This window comes from Corvus moneduloides, chromosome 1 (assembly GCF_009650955.1).
Source record: "Corvus moneduloides isolate bCorMon1 chromosome 1, bCorMon1.pri, whole genome shotgun sequence".
Lineage (NCBI taxonomy): Eukaryota > Metazoa > Chordata > Aves > Passeriformes > Corvidae > Corvus > Corvus moneduloides.
Window position 1 is genome coordinate 65,756,082 of NC_045476.1, and position 26,934 is coordinate 65,783,015.

General features: G+C 40.9%; 1 protein-coding gene across 14 annotated transcripts in view; it reads left to right on the forward strand.

Moving 5' to 3' along the window:
• The window catches only part of CACNB2 (calcium voltage-gated channel auxiliary subunit beta 2), a 249,770-nt gene that overhangs the window by 133,709 nt on the left and 89,127 nt on the right, over window positions 1–26,934 (forward strand). The window contains exon 1 of one of the 14 annotated variants that reach the window (XM_032113797.1): window positions 7,916–8,215. The exons of the other annotated variants lie outside the window; for them this stretch is intronic. Within the exon in view, the coding sequence (XP_031969688.1) occupies window positions 8,183–8,215 (33 nt within the window). The 5' untranslated portion in view covers window positions 7,916–8,182. Of the gene's footprint in view, window positions 1–7,915; window positions 8,216–26,934 lie in introns of those variants that run through there. 14 annotated transcript variants of the gene reach the window in all.

Here is a 26,934-nt window from a genome sequence, read left to right on the forward strand (position 1 = left end):
TGTTCTGTAAGTTTTATATGTTCTACTTCAAGGTACTAAGCACAAAGCTCTGTGAAGGTTGTTTCTGTATTGATATTCTTGTGCTCAAAAGTATATTCATTTCCCATTTTGCAATTAATAAATATAGCAAGTGAACATTATCTCCTTTTTAATACTCAGGGTATTACTTCTTTTAAATATGGTTGTTGAATCCATTTTTTCTTCCAACCACTTAAAATTCTGACAGAATTTACAGCTGTTTCAGAAGTGTTTGGCAGCACATTCAGCTGCAGGTGACTTCTGTGACTATCGTAGACCAGCAAAAACATGTTGAGCACTCGAATTGTTCTTTCTGTCTCTGTCCCTGTTCTCTGTGTTTCACTGCAGCAAGGCTTTAAGAAAACAATGTTCCACATGACTCTACATCACATGTAAAAAATAAAAATAAAAAATCTTGCCCACATGGGAACAATCACCTATGGGGAGATTTTCCAACTTTATAGCATTTATAGCACCTCTCTCCAATATCTCAGTGATGCAGAGGATTCATAATACAACAGGTATTTGTATTATGTATCTGTAATACAAATGGTTTCAAACACTCATTGTGAGTTGGGTTAAATGTTTTAACGTCTGACTGCAGGGAGAACAGCAGCTTGTTATTTCTGTGACACTGTGAGAACATACTCACGTTATCTTTCAGTGCAGCAGGAGATAGCATGTGCCCCTAATGTATGTATGTTTACAAGTTGAGAAGTTAAGTCTGCTGTTAATGTTATCACTGCTGTATCCTGAAATAGAAAAGTGCAGGCAGATTGGATTGTGTTAGAGAATGGTAACCATAATAACCAATAACAATCTGCAAATGATAAGCAGCTTTAATGTTTAAAAATAAAATTTATATAGCATTCCAGTACTTCCATGGACATACTTTCAGGTTTTATTTTATTATTCATTCTTTTTAGGTTTTGTTTTGAGATTTAAGATGTGACATCAATCTTAAGGAAGAGTTTCATTATTGCATCTTGAATTAGTTGGTTTATTATATACCTAAATTAAATCTCACAGAATAAAATTTTACTTAACAACCCTCTTTCAGATGTACACCATCTGTAAGGGAGAATTACAAGCATCCTACATGATGTATGGAATTTTATGGAAGGAGATGGACTTTGATTTTATGGTTGGATGTAAAATGGATACATTCAGTAAAGAAATACAAAGTCTTCTGGAAATGAATGCAGAGCATCTTGATAATTTGGAATCTGCACCATGTTCAGGGATGCTGCCCAACACATCTGCTGATATGAAAATTAAACAAACACAAACCCTGCCCTTTTAACTTGCCCCAGACCATGCTATTTTGTTTGAGGGATGCTTTTAAAAGAAAGGAAGGTATCATTCAAGAGAAGGAAGAGGTCCAAATTATGTCCTGGCCCTGCCATCCCCCTCCTTGCCTACCTCCAGCACACAAATAGGGGTGTTTAGCAGGAGTCTGGGAAGCTCCCGCTGAATTACTTAACCTGTCATGAGCAGTGTGGTGCTATGAGCAAGCTGGTAATTCTTCTGGGTTAACATGTTCTCAGTCTTCCTTGCTGAGGCAGTCCTATAATTTTCATAAAAGACTTGGATGTTTCTTAGAACGTGGAGTCCTATTTCAGTTTTTCTTAACTGCTGAAACACTGCAATTACCACCACAATGTGCTCAGAGAGTTACAGTGGCAATGAGAATAACTGGAAAAGACTCATTCTTCTAAAAGTGCTGATGTCCAGAGGACCAAGGCAGCCTGGGCTTCAGATCCATGCTGTAGCTCTTTCAGGGCACTAACACTCCTGAAAAATTAAGTTTATCCTGCTGAAAGTGTCTTGCCCACAGTTAGAGTGACCACTATGGGAGAAAATCAATGGGAGAGCTCAAATTCATAGGAAAAACTAAAAAATTAATTGCTAATCATCATTTTCACATTTAAGTAACCTTATTAAGAAATTATTCAGTGCTGGTGTGGGATGGGATGGTTTGAATGGAGGGTAATTAAAGTGAAATAGCTCTTGCTCTGTCATCCCATATGTGAGAGGGAAAAGTTATTCAGAGTTTTTTTTGCCAGAACTTCCCTTAAAATGAGACATTCACATTTACAAGAGACAATTCTTGTTGCTAGCTGTGTAAAGGAGTTACAAGCTGTTGACATTCTTCACTGGGATTTGAATTTGAATCTGAATTAGTTAAGAGAGAGTCAATTGCTTTCCATTAGAGTTCCTGAAGAAAAAAATGTTGTTACTGTTGGATACAAGTTGAAAGATTCTTGTTTATCAAGAAAGGTCTGTTTAGTCTATTAACCTTGACAACCATGTCAGCATTTTTTTCTGTTTGTTTTCCCAAAGGCACTGTGTTGAAGTACTATGATATACAAAGCTATTTATAGTGTAGACAGTTCATAGCTATGCTTAAAAGACATGGGTCAGGGTTTAAATACCAGAGTTAAATGCTATTCTCTTTGACAATCTGAAAAGTCATTATGCTTAATCCTTGAAAATTAAAATGGAGAGATGGAATCCCTAAAATATCAATGTGAATCAGACTTTTTTTAAATTTATTTTTTTTAGGGTTTCACAGAGTGGTTGAGGTGAAAAGGAAGCTCTGGAGCTATTCCAGTTAGCTTCTCAGAACAAGGCCACCTAGAGCTGGTTACCCATGACCATTTGTCGCGGGTTCAGTTTGTAACCGGGCGGAAACACCAATTTAGTGTAGTGGTTGGGTCCAAAATACTCATTACTGTTTATCTGCTGTGAGATAAGAATTAGGAGAAATGCAAAACAGGCACCAAACTTGAAAGAATATAAAGAAGTTTATTAACAGACCTAAAAGAAGAAAAAAAAATTATACCACCTTCAGAACTCTCCTCCTCCCCCCACCTTCCTCCCTTCTCCCACTGACAATGTTCAAAGACAACCCTTAAGATGTTCAGTCTGTTTACCACTGTCATAATAACCTTGTTCAGTCCATTTAGAAAGAGAAGTCTCTTCTTGCTCATGCTATGAAAACATTATCACAATGAGACAGCCGCCCACTTCCAAATATTGTTCAGTCCATTTAGGAAGAGGAGTCTCTCTGCCTGCGTGTGAGTCCTTTCCCCCGACTTGCAGCTTTTCCCGCAACTGCTTTCGAGGGTCCACTCTTGAAGTTTTTTGGGGTACAATTTTAAGGTTGAGCCGTTCAGAAACAAAAACAGAGGCCCTTCTCCTTCCCTGGGAGCAAAGGGTCTTCATCATCTTCATCTTTAGGACTATCTCTGGGAGCATCTCTAGGAACTGAGGTTTTCTCCTTTCCCATCTGGAGCAAAAGTCCTCATCTGGTTCATCTCTACGGACTGAGGTTTTCTCCTTTCCCGTTTGGAGCAAAAGTCCTCATCTGGTTCATCTCTCCCTGTCCAAACTTCTCATGAAATTACAGCTGCGTCAGCATCTGCCTATCTCAGCGCAGGTGCTTTTGCTTACGAGTTGAACACTCCACCCCCCAGATCTTCATGAAATTACAACAGGATACTCTGATATATCATAGCTTCACAACAGAATTTCAGCTTTAAGCATCTCCTCTCTCTCTTCCCTCAGGTTTTCAGCTCTTCACAGCAATAAAAGGGTTAATCTCACCTCGGCCTTGCAGCTTTGCAGCTGGAATGTTGAATGTTTCTTATCGCAGTGGAGAGGGGGGAGAGCCGAGCCGCTCCGGCTGCCCACGGCAAGGCAGTGGGGGGGGGTTCCACGGCTGGAACAGGTCCATGGCTTCAGGATGGCCGTGGCCCGGCCCGGCCTGGCCCAAGCAGGGCCTGGCCGGGCCCGCTGGCCCCCACACGGGGCCTGCAGCCGCCTGCCCCAGCGCCGGAAACGAGAGAGAGCTTGGAGGGGGAGTTTGCCTATTCTTAAATGTGGATAACAGAGGTGATCACAACTTTAAGTGGCTTAGAGAATTGTCCATATTCAAACTGGCCAGCTGATAGGTTCTATCAGTTCCCAGAGGAAACTGTAAGCACCTCTTTGCAAGGACGTCCCTTCCGGGACGATGCTTGCTAACCTGTGACACCATGTTCAGATGGCTTTTGAATATCTCCAAGCATTGAGACTCCACAACCTCCCTGAGTTGTCTGTGCCAGTGCTCTCTCACCCTCACAGTAAAATAAAAATATACAACAAAACAAACCCTATCACCATCTGTATTTCGGTTAATACTCATTGGTTTTTGCCTTTTCATTAGGACTCACTGAGAAGAGTCTGGCTCTGTCTTCTTTACTCCCCTGCCACCAGGTACTATACACCAATAGATTTTTATGAAAGGAACAAAATTTGGGGAAGTAATCAGGGAAAACAAAGTCCACATATATTGACACATCTGTGTTTGTACCTCTTTGCCTCTGTTAACACATGATTAATATTGCTGTTGCTGTCTTGGCTTCTACAGATGAGCAAGAGCTGCTTTTAAAGTGCTTGGATGCAGTAGAAAGATGAATAAGTGATTTATTTTATCCTTGTGATTTACTTAATCATTTCAGACTGTAGTCTTGACTCTCACAGTCACAGTACTTTATTTTTCTTCAGTCTGAATGCTGGTTCTCAAGGCCAGTCTTCATCAAGCCACATTTGTGTAGCTCTCTGTCACATATCTGCAAGAACATGTCGTGCTAGAAAATTCCAGTGAGGGAGAGGAGCAATTCTACCCTTAGCTTTGTTTCCACCTTCCATTTTATAGACCTATTTCTGTGGTTTTGACACTTTCTGCCTGTATCCCAGTTCTGTTACTATCCCAAAAATAGGATAGCAACTTTGTCTCTTGCTGAAGTCTCCAACTTACAGGCTTTCCAATGGCCCATATTTGCTTGATCAGCCAGTTCTGCCCAGGCATCCCATCACAGCATTTTTGCCTTGGTCCACACCATTCCATTCCTCCCTGGTTACCTCCTAGCTTTAGGCTAGTCAGGTAGCCAGCTGTCTATGAAGGTCTTGTCAAATCCTATTTTTCTCCCTGCCTACCATGAACAATTTTCTTGCATAACCTTAATTCCTGTCTTCTGGCCTAGCTTCCAGACTCTCCTCGCTGTGGGTCACACGGCTTCTATCCATCCTTGTTCTGCACTCTGGTTTTCTGCTTTTCCCATTCCACCACCTCTCCAGCCTCATTGTTCACAGATTCCTTTTTGCAACCTCGGTCTCCCTCTCCACGCCCCCCTCCCACTCCCCCATCTCTTCCCCTTCACTGCTCGCTCTTTCTGTATGGATCATGGCATTCTGTCTGCAAAGGTCAGCACTGGTGAGACACTGCCCACCCTCTGCTGGCCAGTCCCTTGCCCCACTAAACTACTGGGGGAAGGATGTGCAGCAAAAACCCAGTGCTGTCACTTAGCTGGGAGTGGAGCACAGGTCATCCCGCAGTGCTTTGCTGAGTTTAAACACCCTCAACAGAAGTGGCATTTTTGCAGACTTTTAACTCTTGAACCATAAAAGCTATGTGCACATTTGCTTTGTGGAGCCCTAAGACAGACTTTGGTACCTGTCATGATGTTTCAATTGAAGAGAGCAATGAGCAATTCAGCTTATTTACTGTCCAAGCTGCCAGACTCTGGCTGCTTGTACTGTCTGTAGTGAGAATTACTTGCGACATGAAAGTCACTTATGGTGACAGTCTGAATAATGCCCTAAGTCTCTGTTGAGTATATGTGAACTGCAATCCTCCCTGATTTCATATTCATTCCCAAAGCACAGGAGCTGATGAAATGAGTTTTAAAAAAATTAAATTATCATAATTTTTAATGCATAGAAAGCAATATGTTTTCCTTATTTTTGATGTTACGAGTACTTGTAATGTTCCTGCTGGGTTTTTTTTTCCTCCAAATGTACTTGTGAGAGCCATAACCAAAAGGGCGCAATCAAGCTACGGTGCCCAAATTCCAATGGCTTACAAGAGCTGTATCAGACAAGCAAAGTAATGTGTGATGACACTGGCTTTGCCTAGTATTGACAGGTGTGGTTTCACTACTAAAAACACTGTGCAGGAAAGCTTAGGCAATTATGTTAAAGCTAATAAGTATATGTGACTACACTCGTTCAGCATCAATAGGAGCAACCAACTTGGACAAGTGATTATTGCATTCCAGTAGAGGTGTCTGATGCCTGTTAGCCTCCATGCAGGAATGGTGCATGTTTTATTTACTCTCTGGGAACGCACTATTATGATGTTATTCGTTTGAAGCATAATTTGCAGTTGATATAAGGCGAAGTGACCAGTTCAGATGACAGATTAAACTAATGCTATTTTGTAAACATATGGTTAGAAATAAAATTAATGTCTTCTGATTTCTAATTTCCCCTTTCCAACCATTTTCTTGGGTTTAACTCTGCTTGTAGATACATACAAGAACTTAAAAAATCCAGACTCATGAGTCACATCACATATAGTCAACAGAGGACTAAAGGTCTGTTTTGACAGAGAAAGCAGATTGAGAGAAGAATATTCTACTAACTTACGCAAAGAAACTGAGGTAGTCAAGACAAGATCTATTTAAAATAAGCAGGGGATCATGCAGGGGAAGGAACAGGGAAGATATTTACAATGTTTTTGAACTGCTTCATTTGCTGCTTTTGTTAGGAAAGAGGTCTTGTTTCTCTTTCCTTCTGTGAAGAGAAGGAAACTGAGTAGCACAAACTGGTTTTCTGTGCTGGGTATGTTCATGGTATCATGTAATGAGATGTGTATATTATATTAACTTGATTATAGATAAAAATGGGCAAGCATACACCCACACATTTCCTCCTTAAGATGTTACGTATTCTTTATTTTTTCTTAGTGCTTATGTATAGTTGTTGTTATAGGATATAGTGCTAGCAGCAGTATGAACTATAAGGAATTGAGAGGACCGAGCTGAGAAGGGATGGGTTTCATAATGCTGTTTGAAAGCAGTTTTGGTCGGTGTTACTGGATGCTGACTGATGGCCTCTTCCTCAGTTGTAAAGAACAGCCTTTCCCAGAGGGCAATATTTCTGCATGCCTGGTTTACTTTATGCTGTATTCCTAAACCATCTTTAATGGGATCTATTTTTAAGCCCCATTTTAATATTAGTTTGGGAATGCAGTTGGTGATTAGTCTCTGAAGTCTTTTACTGGTTTTATCCTGCTCTTTGGCTGCCTTTACTCCTTCTTGCCTGCTCTGCCTGGAGTAGAAGTTGGCCAGGAGCGAGGCGGGTCCATGGATTCTTCTCTCCCGGTGTGGTACTGTGTGCTGGATCCGCTTCCCGTGCACTGGAGGCAGCGGGTGTAACTTTTCGGTTACCTGAGTGCCATTGTGCTACAGAGATAAAGTTACACCGTGTTTACAGAGCAGTCTGGGACTAATCAGAGGCAGGAAGCAATGAAGTGAGTGAAACATAGTAAAGGGAAGCTATTCTGGGCTGTTTGTTTGTTTTTGAGAAGAGATTTTTCTTTTTTTTTAAGAGATAGATAGTGAGATAGCTCCATGGGTTTCTGCAGCACTGTCAGAGCAGCGAGGGGTACGTGTGAACCGAGCTCCCCGCGCTTCACCCAGCGCTGCCGGCTCGCCCGGCCGCAGCAGCTGCCCCCTCCGCCGCCCCCTCCGCTGCTCCCGGGCTCTCCCGTCCCGTCCGCGGCTCCGCGGGCCCCATTCGCGCGTTCCCCATTTGCGCGTTTCTCCGCACACAATTTGGGCGGCGTCGCGCCAGGCGGGGCAGGACCGGAACGCGGCGCTGCCGCCCCCCGCTGCCGCCCCGCGCTGCCCGCACCGCCCCGGCTGGGGCTGCCCGCACCGCCCCGTCCCTCTGCCCGCACCGCCCCGTCCCTCTGCCCGCACCGCCCCGGCTGGGGCTGCCCGCACCGCCCCGTCCCTCTGCCCGCACCGCCCCGGCTGGGGCTCCCCGCACCTCCCCGCTCCTCCCCGCCCCGCCCGGCTCCGCACGGACGCGGGGCTGCCGCTGCCGCCCGCGGAGTTTCGCAGTTTTCCATCCCGCCGGTCCCGCGGCCCTCCCAGCAGAGATTCCGAGTTCATGCCCGAGAGCCCCGGTGCCTCAGGAGCAGCCCAGGCGTGGGAAAGCAGCCTGGGAAGCCTGTCCAGCTGGGACACGGGAGCTGAGGATGCAGTGGAAGATCTGACTTTAGGCGACTGGGCGCTCTGGGCAACTGGCGTCAGACTGTGAAGGTGTAACTATGTACCTTTTTGGCAGTGAGGATTACGAAGCGGTAAGATGTAAACTAAGGGGTTTTTTTTCTCAGTTGTTATTTACTTTTAATGTTCCTGTCTCAGAGTTTATTGGGCAACTTTGCGGTTTTGTCTGTGGTTGAACTTTTGTAGTCACCAATTCACTTGCTTTTTAAATAGGACATTTTTCTTCAAGTTCTTCAAGTAGTGAGATACTATTTGCTAGATAAAATTGAATTTTCTTTCCTTGTCCTGTTTATTGCATTGTGGTGATATTGAAAATGTTTAACTACTGAGCATTATGAGGCTGTTTGGGCTTTTGGAGTTAAGCAAACCCATGCCTCCAAATAATTCAGAATTTGTCTCATACTTTGTAATGTAGATAGACTACAAGGAGCTTATGGAACTGGCCTTAATAGAGTGTTTGTGGGGATGTTGCCAAACCATTTCTTTTGTACAGTTCAAAGCATGTCATTGTAATGTACTGCAATGTCCATCAAAAGAGCTAGCTTAAAAAACCCCAAACACACCCACATTAAAATCTGACACTCTTTAGTTGAGTATGTGTGTAAAACAGTGTTTGAAATAAGTTGATGATGTCAGAGAAGACCAGAAGGAAACCACTAATAGCTCCACACTGTTGCGTGACATTGTTAGCTGACATAAAAGTTTACAATTTTGCAGCCTGTGGTTCAAGTGCTACGTTGTAAGCAAAATGGATGGGTTCTTGCACCCACACACATTTGTGACTGAGTCCAAAGGAGCTTTGGGCAAAAATGACACTGAAAAATATCTATGAACTCTACTATAGGACATCAAAATAAATTTCACGTGCTAAAAAGTGGCACATTCTTTGCATATAACTGGCAATTGCAAATATTTTGTTTTGATTATTGAAGTTGCCCTTTGAAATATGAAAGGGCCTTTTATGGCAGTCTGGGTTCTACAACACATTTCAAAGAATTAATTTAGTTATTTTGGATTATTTTTCTTCTTTTTTTTCCCTTTTTTAAATTCCAACCAGCTATGCTTTTGAGATGCAAGAAATGTAGAAGACATTCAGGAAAATAATTTAAGTGCAGCTGTCTGTGCATTGAACTCGTTTGTGTGTGTATGACTTGCACAAACTTTCACAAACAAAGCTAGGGAACTGAAAAGAACTTAGTTTTTCCAAAGCAGTAAGCCACATCACTGGCATTGCAGTGATTATGCTACAGAACATTTACTTGTGTATAAAGATTATAAAGCAAAAGAGAGTGTCAAGCTTTGAAGCTTTTTTTTTTTTTTTTTAAATTGGTTGCATTTAGATATTTGTAAAGCATTGCAAATCTCTCTTAACAGATTTTTTGCATTTTGCTCTTCATTCCATTGTATCCTGTGGAGTTATTTCCTGGTTTATACAGCAAATGAGTCTGAAATTTTAAAAATTTCTTGAAAATAACCTAGATGACTGAAGAATGATGTTAGAGCTTTGGATCCAAATCTCAATCTTTCTCTGATGCTGTTTCAGCTTCTAAAAAATATGGAAGTATTCTGTGTCATAGAAAGTAGTTTAATGTTTGAGACACCTTTCCCAGGCAGGTGGGCCATCTCATTCCAGTCCCTTTTCTACTACAAAGTTGTGCAAAGTGAAATAACATCAATAGAAAAAGTAAGGAGTCCACCATTAATTGTGTGGGGTTGGAGTTTTGTAATTTTTTTTTTCTTTTGTTCTCTTTGATATCTCTGTAGGTCCCTGAAACTGCAGTGTAATGATCTGCTCAAACAAAATGTGTCACTAAGTGCAAACTAAAATATAATTTGGGTTTTTTCTTCTTTAGAGCAAGATAGTTCAGGGGAAAATAGGGATGCACTTTTTTGGTGTTATTTTGGTAGCCAGACTACCAAACTACAAACCAAGATGTTTGCTTTACTCAGTGATAAGTAAAATAGAATAGATGGTGTACATAAAGCTTGAAGAACACTTTTATTGTTCAGCAAAAGCTAAATCAATGTGAAACTTCTATCTGTACAGATCTGTTGTTCATGAAGCCATATGCTCTGCTCTGTGGAAAAGGCATTTGTTTTATCTTCCCACACAATTATTTGAGTGACTGAAGGACAAAGTGAGTGAAAAGTGACAGTGAAGAATTTCAGGGTTTAATTTTAAGTTTACTATTAATTTAAAGCAATTTAAAACAGGTTTAAGGCATTCTATCTATGCTTATAAAATTTGATTTTTATCCTAGGGAGGAGACCACTGATGAAAAGAAACATAGCATCATTAAAGCATCTCTTAGAGGAATTCAGTAAATCCATCTCTTAAAGCTCAATCTTTAAGCAGAGTAATAGAGAAGTGGAACTGTATGTGACCACTGTTCGCATTTCATACATGCACGCGAATGTCCACGTGAGCATGCACATGCACGTGCAGAAATGTGAGTATCTGAAGTGATACTCCAACTCAGTTGAATTTAATAGCAAAATGCCAATGCCCCAGACTGGTACTCCCAGCTTTTGCATCTGGTGTCCACTTTGCATTCTTTTTGTTCCTGTGTGTAAACAAGCTTGGGTTATTAGCTTACTCTGAGTGCATAGTAAGTCTAGATATCTGACAGCACTGATAATCAACTTTGATGCCATCTCCTACCAAGCTCAGCTAACAAAGATAATATTGCTTAAGAACCAGTTATCAACAGAAAAAAGCTGGGGTTTATGACCACTTCATATTAAGAATAAGAACAAAGTGTCATGACATAGTGACAAAAGCTACATTTTTGAAATTAATAATAAAACCAGGCAGCAGTGGTCATTTCCTATTTCCATTAGTATTTTAATAAATATTCTAACTTGGCATGCACAGTGTGTTTCACATTACATTTTAGAACTTCAGGTAGATGCTTATTAAGGTGTTTATGACTGATGAAATAAACATATAGTATCTTTTTAGGCATTCCTTGCCACATACCTGGCAAAGTAGATCTGTTTAACTATAGTAAGCGATTTTATTTCATAAATACAGGAAACTGTAAGAAGCTGCAGATCCAGCAGTCTCATTTGTGGCTGTAATTTGTTTGTTCATAACTTTTCCTGTTTGTTTGCGAAATAAACCTCTGGTTAAAGCGAATAAATAAATAAACCAAACAGAATTGGAGTAGTTCCTCAAAAATGAAGCAGAAAGAAGGAGCTCCTTTTCACAGATGTCTGGTAGATCGTAGTCTGCATTACCCTCCCAACACAAAAGCATCTAAAACTTACTCCCAACAGTCCTTTGAGTTCCACATAAGGGATGATGGGACTCTAGACGGTGCTTGCATGTTTGGGAGGCTCTCCTGTGCCCCCAGGCTACACTTTGCCCAGCAGAGCATTTCCCTGTGGCTGCAGAGCATCTGCTCTTCCTTCCTCAGGTGGGCCTTGCCAGGGCTCTGGGTGCTGGGCACCTCCAGCTGCATCCCTCCAGCCTTCCTGGAGCCCTGGTGGAGGTGTTCCAGTGCTGATGGCACCGACTTGTCCCCAGTTGGGCACAGGACACCTTTAGTGTTTCATCACGCTTTCCTGATGGCAGTCTGGCCTGGCAGAGACTTCGGGCTCTGTTGTGTTAGCATAATCCAACACTGTGATGGTAAGTGTAGGGTTAATTATGATTTCTTCTGCAAAAAACCTAATCATTGGAAAGCTATATTTTTAGCAGAGTAATTCAGAGGCAGCAAGAAGTTTTCTTGGTGATTAGTCATTTAAGAAAAATAATTTAATTTCATTCACTCTGTTGCATGCAACTTTCAGACTTTTGCAATCGTTTTTAACTTTCCTAAGAAACTCAAAACTTAGCTTTTTTTGATCTCCATAGATATTTTTCTTGGAAAATATCCGTACAAAGAGTGGGAAACCTCTATATAAGTCCAGTGAATTGGTTGTGATGTCCAGAGCATATGTTTTGGTTGCCTTGGAAATCCAGCATTTGTCACTTGTGTTCTCCAGAAAAAAGTTTTGAACTTGTCTGTTTAAATTAAAGCTTCACTTCCATTGAGTTTGCCTATGTCCTCTTGAAGATGGAGTACTTCTTATGGATTATTAAGTATGATGTTGATAAATGCCAGTTTTACTCATGGCTCCTGCTGGGCAGAATTATCTTCTAAAAAGTATGAAAATCTGTCTGCTAAATTTCTAAAGAAGGTGAATATCTTGAAGCAGTCAAATGTCATTCACGTTTGAGAAGAGTTACTTTCTGACTGCTCTTCATGAATCAGACAAATCTCAATTCTGTGTGTACAGGCATTCTGCTGAGAGGGCTAATTTTGCTGTGTCCAGGGAAAACCCCACCTCTCCTAGAAACAAATAGGGAGAACACAATGATGTGCTTATTCTGAGACATTGCTACTTACCTTATTTCAGAAACTGAGTGAAGGGAGAAAAGGATGATGTTTGAGATTGAAGAGAGTCACTTGTAACTGTTTAGCAACAGTAGTTTTCATCATACTGTGGATTGACCTGGGAATGTATCTGAAAATCATAAATCAGAATTGCTTCTTTGGGAACCTCTCCCTTGAATTGCATATTTATTATGACAAGGACAGTTCTGCAAATTGCGTGTGGCAGAACACTGTAAAAATTTAACCATAAGGTTTTGGAATGACCTTTCCATGTTCACCTTAGTTCAACCTAAGGCAACAACATCTAATGTTATGTTCAGAGAGATAAGTTGTACAACTTGTGAGTGTAACTTGAAGTACAGACTTGAAAGGCATTCAAATTCAATTCAGTCTCTGAGGTTTGCTTCAGAGCCGTGAGTCCGTCCTTTGACAAAACCCTTGATATTTTGATTCTTTAAATTTTAGGAGACACTTGATTTGTTTCTAGTGACAATAGCACTTGGTTAATTTTCAACTGTAAATATTGTACAGATGCACAAGGAATGGAGTTATTCATGCCTAAAACCATGTGTTCAGTGAGAAGTACTCTTATGTGGAGGAAAGAAGTGCTTATACGTGAAGATAGATGGGCTCACATCCAGAGCTGGATGTAAATTTGTGAAACAGTCACCCTTAGCAAGCCTTTTTCCTGTGGATTCTCTGCAGCAGCCAAAGTGTAGAAGCAATACAGTTCTCTTTTCCTAAATTGGAAAAATGAGGGTCATTCTGTATGGCATCATTCCCCATGACTAGCTCAGAGACATCGCAGCTGTGTTTTAAGCACTGCATATGAGTTTTGGGACTTCCCCAAGGGAAGCCTGGGAGAGCTGCTGGTTTCGATCCTGTAGCAGAGTGGCTCCTGAAACAGTTTCAGTTTAGAATAGGGAAACACTAGAGAGGAAAACCTTAATAAAACAATGCAGAGGAAAGTATTGATCATTTTTGTGTTACTTCCAAGACACCAAGTGTACTTCCCAGTTAGTGATTTGCACAACTGTAGTGACCGTACTTTTTTCCCCAGAGAAAAAACAGTGTTCAATCTAACCTCCTGTAGTTTATGTGAAGTAGATTTTTAATAATGATGTTACTGTTTGACCTTCATATCACTCCTGTTTCCTTGCCTCCTGTCTTTAATTTGAATTTCAGTGACTGAGGATGGAGACTATTTTTGACAGTATACTGAAGGTATTTATAGTGTATGTGACCTTCCCCTACCTCTGGGCCCACAATCCAACACATGAACAGTCAATAAAAAGATGGGGAGCTCTGTGGAAGCCAAGGGTGGAGGCACAAGGTGTAGGCCCTGTTATGTACGTGAGTCTGTGAGCAGTGGATAATCTGTCCCTCATGTAGAACTCAGAATACCTGGTTCATAACATGGGGTCCTGGGGTTCATGGAGCTCTGGGAGATTAAAGACAAGGTTTCTCCCTTCAGGAAATAACTTTTAGAAATAGATACTTCCAACAAAAAATATGAGGCAAGTCAATGACTGCAATTTATCTGGATCCTTTTGCACTGGTTTAGTGCCGAGTGGTGTCTGAACACAATGAAGGAAGGGAATGAGCATATCTCTTATTGTGGAAGAGGATCATGGTGAGTGCATCATGTTTGAGAAGCAGGTTTGTGCCTGAGGCACCTGTGAAATCAAGCAGTTTTTGACATTTAGAAACCAACCTCACTGACCAGCTCCAGGTGATGAAATAGAAAATGAGAAATTTGTTTCTGTTTAAGGAGTAGAGGGTAAGAGAAGTGGAGTGTGGAAATTGGGCTGGGTTGGCAGGACCAGTACAGTTTACCTCACAAACATGAAGAAAATGTAACAAAATCAAAGTACTTAAAAATCATATACACAGATGATGTGGGCGAACAGCCTTGTGAACACTTGTCACAAAATCACAGGGTGGTTGACAGTGGAAGACATCTCTGGAGGTCATCTGGTCCAATCCTCCTGCTCAGACAGGGCCACTTAGAGCCAGGGGCACAGGACCATTTCCAGGCTGCTTTTGAGTATCTGCAAGGATAGGGAGACTCCGCAACCTCCCTGGACAACCTGTGGCGCTTCTCAGCCACCCTCATGGTAAAACATTCCTATGTTCTGAGGGAATCTTCTGTGTTTCAGTTTGTGCCCACTGCCTCTGGTCTTGTCACTGGACCCCGCTGAGAAGAGCCTGGTTCCATCCTCTGTACCTTCCCTTCAACTATTTATATACAAAAAGCCCTGAGCCTTTTCCTCTCCTGGCTGAAAGTCCCAGCTCTCTCGGCCTTTCCTTATGTAAGACATGCTCCAGTCCCTTCATCATCTTTGTGACCTTTTATTGGAATCTCTCCAGAATGTCCATGCCTCCCTTTTACCGGGGAGCCAGGAACTGGATACATCACTCCAGGTGTGGCCTCACCAGTGCTGAGTGTTTTGTTTGTGCTTTTTTATCATAGCTCCCTTTTTTGGTTTTTGTTTCCATTACTTACTACAAGATGGAAGATGAAGGTGGAAGCAAAGGGTAGAGATGAGTGGAGCGTACCCCCCACCAAACTGCTTGAGGGAGCTCTGAACCTCTCAGCTACTTTTCCATTTGTGAGACAGCAGTGGGAAGGAGGGAAGGAAGTCTCTCACAGGACCTGGCTTCTGAGTGTATTGAGAGCACCAAGTCCTGATGAAATCTGTAAATTCATCTGTTGGTCTTGGTTTCAGTTAATTTCCATCTGAAGGAAATGGCCATGGTAATGACCTATTTCCGGGCAATGCGCTGATCAACCTCATGCTGCACGAGGCAGTTTATGTCAGTGATGTGAGCCAGCATGGACTTTGAAAAAAACAACCTATCAGGAATACTTGAGTTCTTCTATTCCGTATTCATTTACTTTACAGGTCTTGATATTAAAAAAATGGCTATTTTTCAGTGAGGAATTTGAATGAAGCTAGTGTAGCCATAACAAGTGCTAATGATAGGAGCAGTAATCTAGGCAGGGCAGTACAGAGTTAACAACAAGCTAGTTGATTGGGCTTCTCTGATTTATGTAGCTACATACTTAATTCTTGGATTCCTCTGCACACCTTGTGTGTGTGTGTGTGTGTGTGTGTGTGTGTGTGTATGTGTTTCCAGGCTTTTGGGAATTATTTACAACTTCCTCCCTGTTATGCCACATATATTCATAGTTCTTATTTGATTAGATGTCAGGAGACGTCTCTCAGCTAGAGAAGTCTTCTGGGTAAAAGATACTAATGGCATGTGGTTTAAGTCAATTTATATAGGGCTTGGGGTGGAGCCCTACATGCAAAAGTTAAGATATTTAGAAGAAGGTGGCTTGAATGTCTTTAGTTAAAGAAATGGGACATGCATATGCTGTGCATGAATATGGTACAAAATAAATCTAGATCTTGCAGGGACCCCGATGTTCTGCTTCTAACAATAGCATTATTTTAAAGTTTGATTTCCAGTTAAGTATTTGTGACATGCATTTTGATGTCTGCGTTGTTTAGCCTGTGGAAGGATGTAAGGTAGCAGAAGGGGTAGCAGAAGGGTTAGCAGAAGATGTTTTATGTGCAAAATTGAAATCGTGACTTCCCTACAGCACATACGGAAAGCTAAAGTCAAGAAGGCATGTTCACGCTGTCTGCCATCCGTGCCTGCTTGCCTGGTGCAGCAGACTGCCTGTTTTAGACGCTCTATCCTGGGTAGCACAACTACTCTCCCATCAATGGTGTGTGAGATGGTGTCTGGCAGTCTAGATAGCTTGTTGCTCTCTTGACCTTTCAAAGCTCTAGCAGTTACAAGAGCTCAATTAAGCACTCCTAGCAGGCAGGCTGGATATAGTCCACCAGCATGTTGATAGAAACCTTCCACACAGGGAAACCAAGGGCCAAAAATCCCATTTCAGATTATCTGAAGTTTCTTTGATAGTCTTTTTGGGGCACAAGTCCTTTGTTTTCTCCTTTGTTTTCTCCTTTGTTTTCTCTTTTGTTTTCTTTTCTTTTACAGTTGAGGTTGTGTGTTTATGTCTGTTTGGGAATATGTTTTTGTTTTCCAGTTGGTGATAATAAGTGAAATGATTTGTTCTGGTGAACAAATTCAGAAACAGCTGATGAGAGCAAATCTGTAATTTATTTTTATTTAATATTGGCTCTCAGGAAGGCTATCACAGAGAAAGAATCCATCTACCTCTTTATTGAAGCCATGGACATCTATCTTCATGAAGACATGTCTTCTCTAAATTATAAACAAACTCCAGCAACTGGACTGACTAAATGAAATGCTGTTTGTTTACTTACACTGCATGTTACTTTCCAGATAATGACTTCAGCTGATGAATAAGTATTACAAAATCCTGAGGATAGGTAACACAGCTTTAATAGGAATCATCAATTCTTTTTTCAGCAAGTCGTTTATTTACGCAGCAGCGGGTAATGACAGCCACGCTTGTTTATTATTGTTTATTATTTGATACATATCTGACGAGATTAATGTCTAAGATTCTGCCAGGAGAAAATTTAGCAAAACTTGGATGTTTTCACTGCAGTAACTACAGAACCATAGGAACCAGATGTTTTAAAAGTTTTTTTTCTGAGAAATGAAAGATTAAAATCTCTGGGAAATTCTCCTGTGCACATTTCATTGTACATTGTCATTTACAACACAGTGTGATTCTATATGTTTTAATTTAGCAATGTGTAAGACTTTCTGGCATTTAAAATTCTAGAATTCCGTACTATATTTTATGGTTTGCAACAGAGTTTTAGAGTTGTGTTAGAGTTTACAAACCAGTCAAATGGAGTTAATAAGAATTGGGTTTAACACTTCATTTTTTTACTTTTTTAAGGCAATTTCTGTGTTTTTTACAAATATCTATACAGATATTTTTATTAAAAATAAATTCTTTAAATCAAAGTATTTTTTATTGGTATAAGAAAATAAATTTTTTTTCAGGAATCCAAAATGAGAGTGCTTCTTACTCAGCTTTGTGCTGAGGTCTAAGGGCAGGTAGACCATTACAAGAATTTTTAAGCAGAGGGAACAATAATAGGCCAGCTTATGGGAGCAAGGCTGATACATTAATACTACTAGTTGATTATCATAAGAACATAACTGCATTTCAAGGCTATTCCCTTAAACAACAACTAAGTAGGACAGGAAAAAGATATTTACATCTCTTTTTATAAAGTATATTTGCCTGAAAGGAAGTGACAAACTTAGTTTTGTCTTCACTGGAGGTACTTGAAATTTATTATATGTGCAGAAATGGGCTTTACTAAAATTGACTTTGCACTTAACTTCATAGACTTGTTTCTATCTGCTTGTGGAGGCAGCTCAGCAGGCTAATTTTGGAGGCTAAATGTCAAACTTCAGAGTTTTTTATCCTAAGATGTTAATTACTCTTAGGATTTCTTTACTTTTTTATCTGGTGTAGGAGATTAAAAACTAAAACTCCCTGTAAAATTGCAAAATTTTAATCCATGGAGATTGTCAAAACTCAACTAGACACAGCCCTGAGTAATCTGCTGTGGCTTTGAATATGGTGCTATTGAGCAGGAGGCTGGACTAGATGATAGTCTGGTTCATTGAGAGAATGCAGGCTATATAAAAGTCTTCAGGGCACAAAGGAGGAATCCCCATGTTTTTTACATCATAAGTTAAAACTCACTCTTAGAAGTTTTCATCTTGTCCAGCAGTTGCCCGTGATTTAGTTCCCATTACTGAAGGACGCCCAGTATAATTCTGAAATTTTAGGCCTTTAATATCTAATTCACTGTGATTCTTTTGCCTTCACTTGGATTCCAGGTAAATATGGGGATAATATCTATAAAGTGAGATATGAAAGAGGCATTAGATTTTTGCTCAAATATAGTCAATTTATCATATATATCACATTGTGGTTTACCCCATATATTTAAGAAAGTTGTGTTCTGCTTCCCTTAATTCCTTTTAAAATTGAATAATTTGTATTGTGTGCTGTAATTCTGTTATTCATTATAGACATCCTGGCAAGAACATGGGTGGCCTTCAGACATGCTGAAGTGAAAACATAAGGTTCCCTGTACAAGACCCTAGTACCATATGTGAAATTTTGATTTTGCTGATGGACATTTCACTTGAACTTGACAGTGAGAAAATGCTTTTTTCTTTTAAATACCCACCACATACACCTATTCCTGATAACTTAAGCTGCTTTTCCTTCTAAGAGTTTTCCTATGCATGCGTGAATGTTATCCCCCTCCTCTCCTGCCAGGAACATAGATTTGTTAGGAAAAATGAATAATTCAGTTCAGCCATGTCTTTTAATACAAAATAATGTTCTCATCACATGGATCCAGAGGTTCAGTGGAATTTTCAGGCAAGAACATCTGGGAGACGGTCTGGATGGGACTGTCCTCGTGTGCTGAGGGAGAAAACATAATTCAGCTGATACCATTTCCTATAGCTATCTTTGCCTTGTCACCACAGGGATAAAATTTGAGATATTCCTGTAATCAAATGCCTCCCAGTAAAATGCATACATTTAAAAAAAAATCCAAATACTGCAAATTGTGCTGTTTTGCTTAGGGTTATTTTAAATAAACCTGGACATCTGTGTCTGTAAGTGTGGTGGGAGAGATTAGTCCTGCCAGTTAGACAATGTGTTTTGTGGATCCACTTGACTGGTAACAATTAGAAGTGTTGTCCCTGCACTTCTCTGGTAGATTTTATGATGTGAATGCAATGCTATTCCATTTAAATAAGGTCTGTTTTAGAATAATCAAGAGAGGAAACAAGAAGGAACTGCTATGAAGATCATAGGCTATGATGATTTTGAAAATTAACAGGAATAAAAAATACCAATGCCTTTTCAAATCACGAAAAGATCCAGGTCTGCAAACAACTGACAAAACACAAGAGGCTATAAAAGAGCACACTTGTGTTACTGTGCCAACTTAAGCAACAAACATTTCCTTTTCTTCTGCATGATGAAAGAAACAATAAGCCATGATTCTTTTTTTAAGCATTGTAAACTTAAAAACTTTGAACAGGAAGGGAGATGCTAACTGTATGAATTACTGCTGATGATTGATGGAATAACTGTTACAAAAGGAATAATGGAAGGAGAGCAGTGCAAATCTAGAGTGACATTCTGGTTTACTTAAATGAAAGTTTTCAATATTTTGTAATAAGTGTTTTAGCCTAATTGAAATCAGTTAAGAATAAGTTTAAAATTAAAAAAGAAATATAAATAAGATACCAAGTCCCTTTTTTTTTTTCTCCAAAATTGAGTTTAGCTGGCATAATATTGAGAGCCAGGAAGATTTCTTTAAGTGTGAAAATCCAGTTTTGAATTTAGTGGTGACTTCTGACTTTTACCTGACCAGGGAATGCAGCATTGCGTCTTGAGAGTCTTGGAGGGGTTTTGAGTAGAAATGTATTTGAACTGTGGTATAGCAGAGCATATACAATCTACTGAGTGGGCCCTAGGTGTGACCTCGGAAAGGTGATGCATCTCGGGTTTCTTTAGCATTTTTAAATTTTTTTCTGCCCATACCTACTTTGGGGACTGCCTTCATGTAAAGCTGGGTGAACACAGAGCGCCTGTTGAATGCTTGTAAGCAGAAAAAAACCAGTTGTGGGATTAGCTCTGCTATGGGCTTCAATTAAGAAGCCTAGAACTGCTGGATATTTATTGGCTGGCTTTAATGGAAAGCTTCATAGAGAACAGAGGTGATTAAATCTTACAAAAATGTGTATTGTTAATAAAAACCAAAAGGAAGATAGTCTGTTATGGCAGCCATATATAACAAATAACATTGAGGTAATTTTTTTTGTTTCATGGTATTTTTATATGGTACTTTTCATCCTAGAAAGGATATCATTCTGCTTTTGTGATCTCTGTTGCTAAACTGGAGCATGGCAAGAACTAGCAAAAGTTCAGGAATGCTCATTGACCTGCCATCCATCTCTTACATGCTTGAAATATTCTCTCATATTTTTCTCATATTACCCTGATATTTCTCCTCTTGAAGCTTTGTCCTTCTTTGCTACTTTGTCATGGTGCTCCTCCTCTGGGTAATATCAATGATGCCCATCATCCACCTACCTACTTTTTGCTGCTCCTTGTTCACTCTCTTTATCTTTAGAACTCTAATCAAAATATGAGTTGCCTTCCTAATTAGCACAGCAGAGTGGCAATATCAGAGCCATCTTTGTCATATTCCTGTCCCTCAGCGGGAATCCAGCAGTGATCGAAGCAGATGAATAGCTGATATGTTTGAGTGGTAATTCCTCAAGCAGAAACTGATTCCCTTGTAAACTGGAAGAAATATGACTTTTGACTGAGCATAACCATATGAGTTAAAGGAGAAAATTAATTTCATTTGCAAACAATGGATCACAGAGGAAAAAGGAGGCTCTAGCCAGCACAGTTCCTGAAGAAAACAAGTTTTTAGGGATGACCTAGGCTTGTTTGTATTTCTTTGACGAAAGTTAGCACAGCATGTTTTGAGACCTTAAAGACTTGCAGAACTGGAGTTTCCATTCTTGTGTCATTCATCACTGCAGGTGCTGGAGACTCACTTGTAGTCAGAAACTTGCTAGGGTAGTGTGGAAGAAATCTCTTTATCTGAGGGATTTTACAAAGTTCATTGATCCTGTAGCATATTAATAATGCTTTACAGTGTGAGTACTGCTTTTCTTAAAATTTTTGAACAAGTTGACTGTTGCATAGCAAATCCGAAAAGGAAGGTTTGCCCAAGGTGTATGTTGTCTCTTTTTTGAGATGTCTATATTTCCAGTTGCAGATTCTTCTGAAATCCCAAACTCCTGACTACTGTATGAAAAGCAGTACAGGTGCTCTATGCAGGGAGATGATTATGGCATTCATTAGAACATAGCTGCTTTACCTTGACCAGTTTTGGTGCCCAACAGGAGAAAGATGTGGATAAATCAGAGAAGATTCAGTGAAGGGCTCCCAGAATGGTTGGGGCTGGATCACTTGGCTTGCACAGCCTGGAGTCGAGATCACTCAGCATCTACAAGGAGGTTATCAACAGCAAGGAGCTAGGCTCCTCAGACGTGTGGGTGGCAGGACAATCAAACATGTATTTTCTGCCAGCATTCAGTATTGCAACAATATATGGAAGAACAACCAGTGGTCCAAAATTTGGTGTATCCTTGGAAGAGGAAATAGCTCAGTGAGGGATAAGATGTAATGTGCTTTACTGACTGTACTAGTTTGAAAACAAACCAGTGGGAGGCACCAAGTCAGAATAACAGTTTAATGGAAATTAAAGAAAAGGGGAAAAAAAAGGTAAAAGAAAACAATGTCAAAGTGACAGAGTCAAGGTACAACCTGACACCCTGTTAGGCAGGGTGGTGGTAGCAGTCTGGTAGAATGGTGGCTGCAGTCCTCTGAAGCAGTGATCCTGTAGTAAAAGAGTCTGCTCTTCCTCAGGAAGTCCAATGGTGGCTGTGTAGCTCCTGTCCTCTGGAAATCCAGTGAGAAGCCCGTGTCTCTGGTGTTCAGCCTCAGCTTATATCCACGATGGGATGCTTGGTTCCTCCCTCTGGGTGGAGCATCTCACAATGGGGTAATGAGTCATGAGACAGAGTGTTGATTAGGCTCATTAACAGAAGATAGTCCGGAGGGAGTTATCTCTGAGTCATGCGGCAGGACAATGATGGGCCATTAACAGCAAGATAGTCTGGGGGGGAGGAGGCAAGGAAACACTGCCCCACCTGATTTTAACAGCTGATGGGGATGGTAATAGAATACACTGCAACCCAGGACACTGACCCAGGCAAAGTCTGTTCTGAATCAGAAAGAAATCAGTTTCTCTTATGTCTGAAAAACACAAAATTCTTGGTCTTCTAGGTTGCAATAATTTTAGAAACCTGAGATCAGTTGTTATCCTGGAAAATATCTGTTGTACTTTTACAACCTTTGAATGTCCCAGAACACAAAAAATATTCCAACATTGAGCTATAAAAGTTCACCACACCATTTGCTGCTTTTATGATTTCCTTGAGTTTTTCTTTTGCAATTCATTTATATTTTATTTCCTTTCAGGTTAGCATCTAATCATTAGCACCCTCTTCAGCAGCAAGCACATTTCTGCTTCCGTGTTGCCTAAAACATACACTGCTCTTTTAACCCTCCCATCTTTATTTAAGCAATCTTTTTTCTAGTGTTCATATAAATCCATAGTACAATATCTGTTTTATCTCTGAGAAAGTACATTTAGGTTTATTCAATATTGTGTATTACATACTATCAGATGGTTTCTAGGAAACTTTCACTATTTTGTTGTAAATAAGTATTGTATATACTCTTCACATTCTTGTGTTGCCTTGCAGATGGAAAACGGTAACATACAGAGGCTTCAGTCTTATTTCTTAGTAAAGAGATGGGAATAGTGCCCTAAAATGAGCAGAGTCAGAATCACAAACTCTGTCTCACTCTCTTTCTTTCAAAGGACAGTTGGTGGAGCTGTGCAAGCAGTGACAGCCACACAGATTGGGATGGGAGAATCAGGCGTGTAGTGCTTCCTTTAGGTTGATACCCTCATCTACTCTGTGTGCATGCTCTAGATCAGGTGGCTTTTAGAGACAAATCTAAATGAGCCAATGGATGTGGACAGCTGGCATCATGTAATCTATACATTAACTGGTGTATTTTTGGTTTAGAACAAAACCTATGAAAATACATGCCGGAGAAGGGGAATTTTTCAAGATTATTTTGATAGGTGATACACAAGAGGGACAAAAGGCCTTTCCAGAGATATTTTCATTGATGTAAAGTATTGCAGACTGTTATATTCTTGAAATCAGATGAGAATAATTGAAATGTGTAAATCATGAAAGGAGCCTCATCCTCTTGGTAAAATCCTAAGTAGTTTGCTTTGTTTTATGCTAGACCTGGTGGATAGGTAATGGGTATAAAGAAACAGTCCTGATATTTTTCAAGGAGTTTATGAGGATGAAGACTAACCAAAGGACTAACATCTGAAACCACAAGGACTCACGTGGCTTTGACACTCTTGGAAAATGGGCTTAGATTTAGCCCACTGATGAGGATGTATGTATTTTTTGTAGTGTTTATATCCTGAAATAAATGATGCCATGCAGTGCTAAACTGCTCACTTGGTGTTTCTGGCAGTATCAAAGAGAGGAAGGCTGCAGTTGCTTAAAGGGTCATTGTGTTTACAATAGATACCTGGGCTGAATCACAAATGAACCTCTGTGTTACGGGCTTGAGCTTTCAGTAAGCCTGGGTGAGGGAAATTTAATTAATTCCTTAGTCTTCATGTGCACAGTTTAACACAGATGTTGGTAAGAAAACCTCTCCTAATCTAAGCAGTGAGCAAATGGCAGTATTTTATGTCATGACAGTCATTGATTGCTGTTAACAAGAGATCATGACTAGAAAATCAAAATTTCAGTAGCAGGTGATGATCTGGATTTATAAGTAGACAACTAGTGTATGGCAGCGGTTTCTTCAGAGTATATCATTGTCAGACTAACTCATTAAGAGATGGCAAAAAAGATAGTTATTTCACCAGATGAAAACTGTATTTATGGCATAAAAATGAAGGGTAGCAAGCAAAAATACGTATAAAAGCAGTTGTTACCTTTGAAAGCTGACTAAGTTTGAGTGCTGTAACTTGAAGTTGTCATTGGCACAGTTGAGAGCCTCTGGGTAAGGATTAAGAGACAAATAAAGCAGATACCATCATGGGAGTCTACTATAGGCCACTCAGCTAGGATGATGACACTGATGAATTATTCTTTAAGGAATTAAGGGACAGTTCTAAATCATCTGTCCTTGTCCTTATGGGGGACTTCAACTTGCCAAACGTTAACTAGGATCACTACAAAACTAGCAAAAACAGGTCCAGAAGATTCCTAGAACATCTGGATGATAACTTCATGGTACAGGTACTAAGGGAGCTGGCTGGGAAAGATGCCCTCCTTGATTTGATGCTTGCTAACAAGAGGATCTCATGAAGTGGTGGTTGGTGGCCTTTTTGCTGACAGAGACCATGAAGCAGCTGAGTTTAAAATCTCTGGTGACAGGAGGAAAACTGCCAGCAAAGCTTCAACCCTGGATATGAGGACACCAGACCACAGGCTGCTCAGGGAACTGGCGAGTAAGGCTCCTTGGGAAAACACTTTTGAAGATGTTGGGGTCCATCAGTGCTGGTTGCTCTTTTGGCACCACCTCCTAAGGGCACAGGAGTGGGCAATTTCAAAATGTCAGAGGTCCAGCAGACAAGGCAGATGGCTGGCTTGGCTTAGCAGGATCTTCTTCTAGAGCTAAGGCAAAGAAAGCCAGTGGAAGAAAGATCAGGAGACATGGGATGACTACAGAGACAGTGATCACCACTGTAGGGAGAAAACACATGCAGCTGAAGCTAACTCTACTGTGGGGGACAATAAAAAGTGTTTTTAAAAAGGCAATCCAGTAATAACATTGACCCATTACTTGATGAGGATGGTCACCTCACAAATAGGGACATAGGAAAAACAGAGATGTTTAATGCTTCCTTTGCTTCAACATTGATGATGGGCTTTGGGGGCCCCAGAGCCCTGAGCATGGGTGTACCATGAGTGTGATAATGATAAACTCTCAGTCAGCCCCAAATTTGTTCAGGATTTGCTGCCTATCAGTCTGTGGAGCTTGATGAGATTCACCCAAGAGTACTCAAAGAGCTGGCTGATGGCATTGCAAGACCTCTCTCAATGATTTTTGAACAGTCTTGGTGATCCAGAGAGGTCTCAGTTGACTGGAAGCTGGAAAATGTCCCAGTTTTCAAGAAGAGCAAGAGGGATGACCCTGAAAATTACAGGCCTGTCAGTCTCACTTCAGTGACTGGTAAAATTATGGAGAATATTGTTCTGGGAGTTACTGAAAACCACCTGAAAGACAATGCAGTCGTTGTTCACAGCCAGACTGCTTCTTGAGGGGAAGGTCCTGCTTGACAGACTTATTTTCCTTTTATGACAATATAATCCGCCCAGTTGATCAAGGGAAGACAGTTGAAGTAATCTTTTTGGATTTCAGTAAAGCTTTCCATGCTGTCTCTCACAGTGTCCTTCTGCACAACATGTCCAGCTCACAGCTGGATAAACACATCATGGGGGAGTGAGCAACTGGCTCATGGGTTGGGCACAAAGGGTTACAGTGAAATGGGGTGATGTCAGACTGGAGGCCTGTCACTAGTGGGGTTCCACAGGGCTCCAACCTTGGCCCTCTGCTCTTCAACAACTTCATCAATGATTTGGACACAGGACATACTGATACACTGAGTAAGTTTGGTGATGACACTAAATTAGGATGAGCTGTTGGCTCTCTTGAAGGGAGAGGTGCCCTACAGGGAGATGTTGGTAAATTAGAGGACTGAGCAATCACCAATCATATGCAAATTAAGAGGGGCGAGTGCCAGATTCTGCACCTGGGATGGGACAACCCTGGATGTACAGGCAGACTGGGGAATGAGAGGCTGGAGAGCAGTGACGGGGAAAGGGACCTGGGGGTCCTGGTCCATGGCAGGTTGAACATGAGCCAGCAGTGCCCTGGCAGCCAGGAGGGTCAAGCGTGTCCTGGGGGGCATCAGGCACAGCATCGCCAGCCGGGCAAGGGAGGGGATTGTCCCGCTCTGCTCTGCACTGGGGTGGCCTCACCTCGAGTGCTGGGGGCAGTTCTGGGTGCCACAATATAGAAAAGATATTAAACTATTGGAGAGTGTCCAAAGGAGGACCATGAGGATGGTGAAGGGCCTTGAGGGGAAGCTGTGTGAGGAACAGCTGAGGTCCCTTGGTCTGTTCAGCCTGGAGGAGACTGAGGTGAGTCTTCATTGCAGTTACAATTTCCTTGTGAGAGGAAGCGGAGGGGCAGACACTGATCTCTTCTCTCTGTCAAGCCCAGTAACAGGACCCAAGAGAATAACCTGAAGCTGAGTCAGGAGAAGGTAAGGTTGTAAATTAGGAAAAGATCTTCCCCCAGAGGGTGGTTGGGCACTGGAGCATGTTCTCCAGGGAAGTGGTCACAGCACCAAGCCTGGCAGAGCTCAAGAAGAGGTTGGAAAATGCTCACAAACACATGGTCCAATTCTTGGGGATGGTCCCTTGCCAGGACCAGGAGTTGGACTTGATGATTCTTGTGGCTCCCTTTTAACCCAGGATGTTTTATGATTACGTGGAATAGTCAAATACAGACAAATTCATTATATATGCTTAACATCAACATTTTTAACAAGGTAAAAAACAAATAAGAAAGCAAGCTCCAAAACCTTCAATTTTTTATCTGGAGTAGATAAAAAATGTTACATTTGAAAACCAGGTAGGGCTTGTATGTATGGAGATAAAAGATAAAATTCAAGGAAAATATTTTTTTTCTCTTCAGAATTCTCTAC